Source organism: Megascapheus bottae, chromosome 31 (assembly GCF_031878675.1).
Source record: "Megascapheus bottae isolate mThoBot1 chromosome 31, mThoBot2.hap1, whole genome shotgun sequence".
NCBI lineage: Eukaryota > Metazoa > Chordata > Mammalia > Rodentia > Geomyidae > Megascapheus > Megascapheus bottae.
This window is the reverse complement of record NC_143539.1, coordinates 651,263-660,546: the sequence shown is the minus strand read 5'-3', so window position 1 is coordinate 660,546 and position 9,284 is coordinate 651,263. Positions and strand designations below refer to the sequence as shown.

The 9,284-nt window shown below is 63.6% G+C and overlaps 2 protein-coding genes across 5 annotated transcripts; one reads left to right on the top strand and one right to left on the bottom strand.

Annotated features, from left to right (window-relative positions):
• Positions 1 to 313: 313 nt before the first annotated feature.
• Fiz1 (FLT3 interacting zinc finger 1) lies at positions 314 to 5,374 on the bottom strand. Of its 3 annotated transcripts, none has more exons than XM_090322940.1 (3): positions 5,104 to 5,374; positions 3,167 to 3,527; positions 314 to 1,596 (listed from the first exon to the last, which is right to left on the bottom strand). In XM_090322940.1, exons 2-3 carry the CDS (start codon positions 3,488 to 3,490, stop codon positions 412 to 414), a joined length of 1,509 nt encoding a protein of 502 aa, XP_090179066.1. In that variant the 5' UTR covers positions 3,491 to 3,527; positions 5,104 to 5,374; the 3' UTR covers positions 314 to 411. The 3 variants fall into 3 exon arrangements, with proteins under 3 accessions (XP_090179066.1, XP_090179068.1, XP_090179069.1); XM_090322942.1 differs by lacking the exon at positions 5,104 to 5,374 and adding an exon at positions 4,743 to 4,784; XM_090322943.1 differs by lacking the exon at positions 5,104 to 5,374 and adding an exon at positions 3,921 to 4,183.
• Positions 5,375 to 5,413: 39 nt separating this feature from the next.
• On the top strand, positions 5,414 to 8,667 carry Znf524 (zinc finger protein 524). Of its 2 annotated transcripts, none has more exons than XM_090322962.1 (2): positions 5,414 to 5,545; positions 7,633 to 8,667. In XM_090322962.1, the coding sequence occupies exon 2, from the start codon at positions 7,671 to 7,673 to the stop codon at positions 8,463 to 8,465; it is 795 nt and encodes a 264-aa protein (XP_090179088.1). In that variant the 5' UTR covers positions 5,414 to 5,545; positions 7,633 to 7,670; the 3' UTR covers positions 8,466 to 8,667. The 2 variants fall into 2 exon arrangements, with proteins under 2 accessions (XP_090179088.1, XP_090179087.1); XM_090322961.1 differs by lacking the exon at positions 5,414 to 5,545 and adding an exon at positions 6,291 to 7,429.
• The last annotated feature ends 617 nt before the right edge of the window (positions 8,668 to 9,284 follow it).

Below are 9,284 nucleotides of genomic sequence, written 5' to 3'. Positions count from 1 at the left end.
CCGACCTGGTCCGCTCTCCGCGCAGGCCGCGGAACGGGGGAAAGGCAGATGCCGCTCTATCTGCTTTCCGCGGAGGCCAGGGACCGGCGGACAGCTCGGAGGGGGCGCGGAAGGGTTTGGGGACAGGACCCCCGCCAGGCTCCCCCGGATGGCTGGGAATGGCGGCTCTCGGGAGGGGACCCTGGGGGAGGGGCCCCCACTTCTTAGACGCCTGTCGACCTGGGGGTTCCCACGCACACGGAGGGGCGGTGTCTCCAGCTCTAGTCTCTGCAGATTCCAGCACCCCCCCCCATGTGGTCCTGGGAGCCCCGGGCCGAGGCGTCCGCTTCTTGTGGTCCCCAAGGTCGGGGCGCGCGCGGGTGGGGGCGGCAGCGGCGGCGCCCCTCCAGGCTGGGGCCCGGCTCCGCCCGGTCAGTCCATGCCCCGGTGCAGCTTCAGGTGCCGGGAGAGGTTGCTGAGCGTGATGAAGCCCTTGCCGCAGATGTGGCAGGGGAAGGGGCGCTCGGGGCCGTGCAGCAGGCGGTGGCGCTTGAGGTAGCACTCGTGGCGGAAGAACTTGCCGCACTCCAGGCAGGGGAAGGGCTTCTCCCCGGTGTGCACCAGCACGTGCCGCTCCAGGTCGCGGGGCGAGCGGAACAGCTTCTCGCACTCGGAGCAGCCGAAGATCTTCTTGGTGCTGCGGCCGGCGCTGGGCGCGGGCTCCCCGGGCGCGGAGGGGCCCTCGGAGGCGGCGGCCTCGGCGCCGCCCTCGCCGTGGCTCACCCGGCGGTGCTCCTCCAGCGCGGCCAGGCCCGCGTACAGCTCCCCGCAGTGCCCGCAGCCGTAGGTGGCGGGACCGGCGTGCGCCTCCAGGTGCCCGGCCAGCGCGGCGGCCGCGGCGAAGAAGGTCCCGCAGTCGCACTGGTACAGGGTGTCCTCCATGGCCGCCGGGGCCTCGGCCACGCCCTCGGGGAGCAGGCTTCCCAGCTCCGCCAGGCCGCTGCCCGGCGGGCCGAGGAGCAGGGGGCCGCCCCACGCCGCCGCCTCCGAGGAGGCCGCGCCCTCGCTGGGGCCCTCGAGCCCCGCGCCCTCGGGCCCCGCGCCCCAGACCGGCCCGGGGGACGGCCCGGCGCCCTGCAGGTCGTGCGTGAGCTTGTGCCGCTCCAGCAGCGCGGGCGCGTTGAAGTCGCGCTCGCAGCGCGGGCACTTGAAGGGCTTCACGTCGGTGTGCGCCGCCCAGTGCGCCGCCAGCTCGCGGCCGTGGTCGAAGCGCCGCGCGCAGGCGCCGCAGGCAAACGGGGGCAGCGACGCCGCGGCCGCGGCCGCCGCCTCCGCCAGGCCCCAGCTGGCCGGGCCCGCGGGCTCCGCGCCGTCCCCGCCGCCCGCGCCCGCCGCGCCCGCGCCCCCGCACGCCGCGCACGGCCCCGCGTTGCAGCAGACGGCGCAGGGCGCGCCCAGGGCCGGCAGGCTGGGCGCGGGTGGCGCGGGCGGCGCGCGCAGGGGCGCGGGCAGCACGCCGCGGTGCTGACGCTTCAGGTGGCGGCCCAGGCTGGAGCGCGAGGAGAAGCGCAGCTCGCAGACCAGGCAGCAGTAGGGCTTCTCGCCGGTGTGGACGACCTGCGGCAGGGGCACCGTCAGGGCTGGGGTCTGGGGAGGGCCAGCCCTGCCCCGGCCCACCAGCACCGCCTTATCCCTCCCTCCCTCCCGGGAAACTTGCGGCTCAAAGCCCAGGTCTCAAGCAAGTGCCCTCCTGGCTCCTGGACTCGACTTCCCCCCTCTCGGCTCTCTTTATGTATTGTAGCTCCTGGGGCTTGAACTCAGGGCCCAGGCCCTGTCCCTCAACTTTTTTTTCCCTTGAAGCCTTGCACTCTACCACTTGAGCCACAGCACCACTTTCGGCTTTTTTGAGTAGTTTATTGGAGGTAAGGGTCTCATGGAGTATCCTGTGCTGGCTAGCTGTGAATTTGTGTGATCCTCAGATCTCAGCCTCCGGAGGAGCTAAGGTTCTAGACATGAGCCACTGGGAACGGGCGCTTCTCAGCTTTTTGGCAGTACTAGGATTTGAACTCAAGGCCTCGCTTCTGTCAGGCAGGCCCTCTACCACTTGAGTCACTCCAGTTCTTTTAGTGCTGTTTTTTTCTTTTTTTTTCTTCTTCTTTTTTTCATCATGGTGCTTGAACTCGGGTCTTGGGCACTGTCCCTGAGCTCTTTTGCTCCAGGCTACTGTTCGACCTCTTGAGCCACAGTAGTGCCATAAGTCTCGAGGGCCTTTCATGCCCAGACTGGCTTTGAACCATGATCCTCAGATCTCTGCTTCCTTGACTAGCTAGGATTATAGGTGTGAGCCACTGGTGTCCAGCTAATGCATCCATCTTTCCTTCTTTCTGTCAGTCCTGGGGCTTAGGCACTGCCTCTGAGCTTCTTTTTGCTCAGGACTAGGACTCAACCACTTGAGCCATGGTGCCACTTCTGGCCTTTTCTGTGTATGTGGTATCAAGAAACAGGACCCGGGGCTTCATGTGAAGTACCACTAGGCCACACTCCTGGCTCCAGTGCTGGTTATTTCTGAGGGAAGAGGTCTTCCCTAGGCCCAGACCTGGGCTGTGATGTTCCTTTGTGTTTCCTCTATAGCTAACATTGGTTAGCTACATACTAACAACTCCGCATACCTATGTGGAGTGCCACATACTTATCTTACCTGGGCAGGACTGACCTCTGCCTCCAAGTGAGTAGATTATAAGCCTGTCACAGTGCTGCTAGGTGCTCTCAGTCCCCAAGAAGTCTCCCAACAACCCCTGGGCACATCAATCTGCTTTCCATCTTGGGACCTTGGCACTTTTCCTTTCTGCTTGCATCCGTCTTCCTACACTGACTCCTTTTTAGCTGAAGTGACACACTTCCCTAATCTTCCCCAAGGTCAAAGGTGACAGATAACGTGCTCTGTTTTCCTTCTACACCACTGATGTCAAATGCTCAAGAAAGCTCCTGTCTATGAAACTTGCTTCATCCTGTCCAAAGGAATACAAGTGCCCTGAACACAGCCCTGGGCAGAACATGTTCAGGACCCGAAGGCATCAGCTGTTTGGATGACAGGAGGCTGGCTTAGATTGGCAAAGTGACTAAAGGAGCAGGCCGGTGAGTGGGTGGTGCCCCAGGGGGGAGGCCACTGCCAGCCCCAGAAACTCACCTGATGGTGCAGCAGGCCGGTGGAGTCCCGGAAGCCCTTGGGGCAGGCAGAGCAGCGGTAGGGCCGCTCCCCGGTGTGAGAGCGCAGGTGGTTGGCCAGGTTGAAGCTGTGCTTGAAGCCCTTACCACATCGTGGACACGCGTGGGGCTTGAGCGCTGTGTGGCGGGCGAAGTGGCGCCGCAGGTCTGAGCGGTAGCGGAAGCTTTTGCCACACTCGCTGCAGTGAAATGGAACCCGGGGAGTGGCTGCAGGGGCCGCTGGTGTGGGAGCCGACACCGCAACGGGGACCGGGGCTGGGGGCTCGGGCAGCTGGGCGTCGTCCATGGTGGCAGGGGGGCAATGGCAGTGGTGGGCGTGCTTTCTGGAGTGGGGAGACACAGGAGAGGGTGAGGGGGCGGCACTTCTCACCCGGCTGGCCCTCCCCTTCCTGGTGCTCAGGTACACAAAACGGGTCTCTGGAAGGAAGGGCCCTGCGGCCCACACCCACTGCCACCCAGGAGACAAGGCCCCAGCTCACCACAAACCTCCCCACTCAACTCTAAGGTCTCCCAGCCCACTGTTCCTAACCCCAGCATTCCCCTCATGCCTCTTTCCCTCCAGAAGCCGGGAGGACAAAGATCGGGGGCGCCGCACACTTGGAGGCATCAGCCTGGCAACCACAGACAACACGAGTGGCAACTGTTCCAGCTGGAGAATGAGGGTGGCGCTGCTAGGAGCTGCCTCAGGAACGCGTCCATGTGTGTTACCTGCTTACCTGATCACCGCGGGGCAGGGCGCAGGGGAGCCCCGACCACTGCCCTCCACTTTCCCTTCAGTCCGTCGTGCTTTCCAAGTGACTGGACTTCCACTAGGTCCTCACATGGCCCCCAAGGCCCGTTTCCCATCCCCACGCTGCTGCTTTCCCTTCAAATAAACCCTATCTTTGCTTAGGACTGCCTCTGCGCTCCTGTCATCTCCACCACCCTGCCCCAGCCGGGCACTCAGCCCCCTCCAAACTCCTCCACCTCCACTACAAAAACCTCCACCAAACCCCGCCAAATTCCACCCCTCCATCCGGGGCCCCTGACCGAGCACGCTCCTAAGCCCCACCCCTCCCACTCCAGGATCCTCCCACCGCCCTGTCGGGACCCCATTTGCTGAGGTGCTCACCTAGGCCCCGCCCACCATTCACCACCGAGCCCCGCCCCTCGCAAGCCCCGCCCCTTGAATATACCTCTCCCCGCGGCAACACCCACAGCGCCACGCCCGGCATCAGGCCCCGCCCACTCGACCGCAAGCCCCGCCCCGTCGGCGCCTCATGGTCCTGGCTCCGCCCCAACGGTCCGAGGCCCCGCCCCTCCCGCTCCCCGCAGCAAATGCCCCCCCAGGCTGCCCGCAGTACCCAGACCCCGAAAACGGGCTCTCCTCCCCGTCCCCCTCGCCCTGGACGGGGCTGCCCCGGGGCCCGGGGCACCGGCGGGCCAGGCGGCGCGGCGCCGGGCGAGCCCACTTCCAGCGTGCGCGGCGGAGTCCGGGGGACCCGGCAGGCGCCCGGGAAGCCAGGGGAGTCGGTCGGCTTTCCTCTTTAACTACTTACACCTCCCTCTGGGCGCCGACATTTTGGGCAGCGGGGGCAGCGTCACTTCCACCCGGGGGGCCCCTCGACTTCCGCCTCGACTCGCCACCCCCCCCCCCCCGCCCTCTCCGCGCCCTCGTCCACCCCGCCCCGCCCTTCTCGGTTAGAGAAGCCGGCTGGCGCCATCGTGGGTGAGGGCACAGGCCAGCGCGGACGCCGGCGCCCGGAGCCGGCGGGTGTTAGTGTGGGCAGTGAGACCTGACGCCCTCGAGCCGGGCTTGCCTCCGGGGTGCCGGGTCGGATCGCATGAAGGAAAGAAATAGAGAGAGACCGAGTTCTCCAAGTGCAAGAGAGAGAGAGAAAAGACCGGGCACCATCTTACCACTTGGCCTCCTTGGGCTTTGAAGGCACCAGGCGCCATGTTAACTACGGGCACTAGGCAGACATGTCCCGCTTCTCAGCTATTCGGTCCCTGTCCTTGACTGTGTCCCCGGCCGGGGCTTTGTGGGAGGGCAGTCACCTCCATGTGGCGGGGGCCCGCGGGGGCGGTCGAGGGCGCCGGGCGCGCAGGCGCGGCGGCCAGGGCGGGCGGGGTGCTTAGGACCCAGCGAGTCCCCTTTGTTCCCCGCGGGTGCGCTCCCAGGGGCGGGCCGGGCCGCGCGCCCCCGCCCCGCCCCGCCCCGCCCCGCCCGCCGCCGCCGCCGCCGCCGCCGGGGGCACGGCCCTCTCTCCCGCCCCTTCCCGCCGGACGGGCCCGTCGCCCCCCGCGCGCGCGCGCGCGCTCACGCACACACAAAAGCGAGCCCAGGCGGCATGCAAATGAGGTACCCAGAGGCGGGGGGCACGGGAGGGTGGGGAGGGGGGGCGGCGCGCCCGGGCGCGCCCCCCGCACCTGCTTCCCACGCGCGCTCCCGCGGCGCCGGCCGGGCTCGCGCGCGCAGACCCCCTCCCGGCGGCCCGATCCGCCCGCGGTCCCCGCGCCGCTCATTGGCCGCTGCCCCCGCCCCGCCCGCCCCGCACGCGGGCTCCGCCGCGCAGGCCGGCCGGCGCGTGCCCGACGGCGGAGAGCGCGGGGAGGCCCGACGGGGACCCCCTTCCCCCACACCGTGCGCGGGGCTCGGGCGGCCCGAGCCTCGGGATCCGAAGAGGCGGCCCCTCCGAGGACTGGGGACCATGTGCCTGCTACAGGGTGAGGGGGCTGGGGAGCCGCTCAGCGGAAGCCCGCTCGCCCCCCTGGCACGCGGGAGGCCTGGGCTGGACCCCCCCCCCCCGCGCACACGGGGACGCACACGCATGCGCGCGCGCGCCCTGCCCGGCTTCCGCAGCTCCGGTGGCCGCGGCACCTGCACCCCTGCAGCGACGCCGCGCCCTTCCCTCCAGTGCCAGTTTAGCAGCCGCTGGGAGGATGGAGGTGGTGGTCGCCGTGGTTCTGTGCCGGCTGAGGACCAGGCCGTGGAGGAGGAGAAGCTCCCCCGCCCAGCCTTGGGGCCTGAGCTCAGGGCCTGGGCCTGTCCCTGAGCTCCTTTGCCCAGGACTGGCGCTCCACCACCTCAAGTCACAGCCCCACTTCCCTTTTTGTGGTGGTTCATTGGAGAGAAGAGGTTCATGGATTTTCCCGCCCAGGCTGGCTTTGAACCGCCATCGTCAGATCCTAGCTTCCTGAGCAGCTAGAATAACAAGTGGGAACTCCCAGTGCCCAGCTAGGGGCATTATTTTTTTTGGAGGGGGGGAGGGAGGCAGTCCTAGGCCTTGAATTCAGGGTCTGGGCACTGCCCTTGAGCTTTCTCAAGGCTTGTGCTCTACCACTTGAGCCACAGCACCACTTCCCCATTTTATAAAACCTCCTTTTTATTCCAGTCTATTTCCACATGTGCTAGAAAAATCCATTTTATGGCCGGGAGTTTGGCCTACTGGTAGAGTGCTTGCCTAGCATGCACAAAGTCACGGGTTGGACTCCTCAGTACCACATACATAGAAAAAAGCTGGAAGTGGTGCTAATGCTCAAGTGGTAGAGCTCTAGCCTTGAGAAAGTCCAAGGTCAGTGCTCAGGCCCTAAACTCAATCCCAGGACTGACAACAAAAAAAACAAACCCATTTTACAGAGGAGGAAAGTGGCTCAGACAGGCGAAAGGAATCACTCTCTAATTATTGGCACACCTGGATTGAGAGGCCTCAAGGTGGCCCCTGGATCCTGGGGTCCATTTCTCATTCCCTGAACTATAGGGCTTAGAGTCTTAGTCCTGCCTCTTAACTGGTAGAGGGAACTTGGAAAACAGATTTGGCTTTCAGTTTCCCCTTTTCCCAAATGGGTAAAGTGAATTCGCATTCAGATGTTTGGTATGAGGCTTACCCACTCACAGTACTCAGAATGTCCTGGTCTCCAAGCTCATCTGTGTGCAGACAGTTTATGTGTATTATCCTCAGGGCATGTCTGAGTGAGTAGAGGACAGAGCTCCATTTTGCAAAAGACTTCACTGAGCTGGAAGACAGTGAACAGTGCCCCAGGCCACAGAGAGTGAGTCACTGACTAAAATCTGAGCAGAGGGCATTTGATGACAGCCCCTCTTCCGGTGGACTGGAATCTGTTTCCTGCACCACTGACTGCCTGGACCACCCCCGTGTCTTCCAGTGCTGACCCCATTCTCCATTTCTGATGCACATCAGGGAAAAAGAGCATTTTTGTGGCGCAGTTCGGTGGCTGTTTGGAGGTTTGTACCCTCAGATCTAGGGGAAGGGTTCGGAGGAGCGCTATTTACCAACTGGTAGGACACCATCTTGCTATTTTTCCTGCTGTCATGGCTATAATTGAGCGTGGTGGAGGAATGCCACCCCCTTTCAGGTCAAGACCTGGGGAAGGGAATAGGTAAGATACTGAGGACACCTCACTGACACGGCTCCTTTCTCCTCTTAGCCGGCTCCAGTACTCAGATTCAAGGTCCCCAGTACTCAATGGGCACCCCCAGCACTCCCCCGCTGCCTTCGCCTTTGCCTGGGGAGGAAGAGAAACCTTTGGCCTTACTTCCTCCGGTTCCCAGGAGCCGACGAGGCCGACCTCCAGGGCGAGCCGCCTCCTCCAGTCGGACCCTCAAGGCCTCTCTTCCTCGGAAGCGGGGCCGGCGCCCCAAGTCTGGGCAGGAGCCCCCGCTGGCACAGGGGTTGCCCACACCGGTGGACAGCGGTGGTGCCAGCGACCTCCTCCTGATCGATGACCAGGGCGTGCCTTACACAGTCTCTGAAGGGGACATGGCCGGTTCCCCTCAGGGCTCTGGGCCCCGGAGAGCCCCACACTTTTGCCCTGTGTGCTTGCGGGCCTTCCCCTATCTCTCCGATCTGGAACGCCACAGCATCTCACACTCAGAGCTGAAGCCGCATGAGTGCAAGGATTGTGGCAAGTCCTTCAAGCGCTCTAGCCACTTGCGACGGCACAGCAACATCCATGCAGGCCTGCGGCCCTTCCGCTGCCCGCTGTGCCCGCGCTGCTTTCGAGAGGCCGGAGAGCTGGCACACCACCAACGCATCCACTCTGGTGAACGCCCGTACCAGTGCCCCTTGTGCCCAGTGCGCTTCACCGAGGCCAACACGCTCCGGCGCCATTACAAACGCAAGCACCCGGAGCTCGTGGGAGTGCCTGTGCGCCTGTGTCCCCCAGACCTGAGGCCAGAGCCGCTGTGGGTCGAGGAGGACATTCCCACCACAGCAAGGATGCACGAAGAAGAAGGCCCAGAAGGGGAGGACCCGGCCTGACCTGCACCCTAGGCTCGTCTCCAGAGGATGGCTTTGATGGTGCTGCACCAGGCGATGGGGCCAGGACACTCCCATTTCTGGTGGGAGGGAGTCCAGGGCAGGGAAGTCAACTTCAGGGACTTGTGGCCTTCTGGCACCCTCCCTTAGACTGCCAGGCTCTTGGAGGCTGGAACTGTGGAAATAAATTCCTGCCGACTGGCTACCTGTGTGTATTCTGTAATGCCTTCCCCTTCCAGAAATGTTCTTTGGCTTCACACACAAACTCATTTAGTGACTGAAGTGCCTAGAAGAAGCCTCAGCCTGTCTTCCACGTCCAACAGACCCAAAATAGTTCCCCTCTCCACAACCAGTCTAAACCACTGAACTTTCTGTGCAGGTGTGTGACTCCCTCCTCTAAGTCTACCCCTCCATCTTGGCCACATCCTAGATTCTGCACCAAGTATGAGGTAAGAGTTTCTAGAGACTAGGAAGGAAAAGCTGAGTGTAACTTAGTGGTAGAAGATTTGTCTCGAGTGGTCAAGCCCAGTGGAAGGTGAGCAGGACTGAAGGGCAGACAATTTCAGTAGGACTTGGAGATAAGGATGGGGGACGGTGAGGATGAGTTAAGCCTCCTTGAGTAGCCGAGTGAGAATTACAGAGGGGCTTAAGCAAGAGGTTGGGAAAGATTGGGTGAGGCCTAAAATAGTTTACAGTCAATTTAGAGGGAACTAATCGCCCTGCTCTACGTAGGGAAGCTTAAGAGAGGTGCTCCTGAAATCCTGGGTTGTGGGTCAAAGGTGCCCAGTGGTCTCAGGGAAGGCAGGCGCCCTCTGAGTAGGA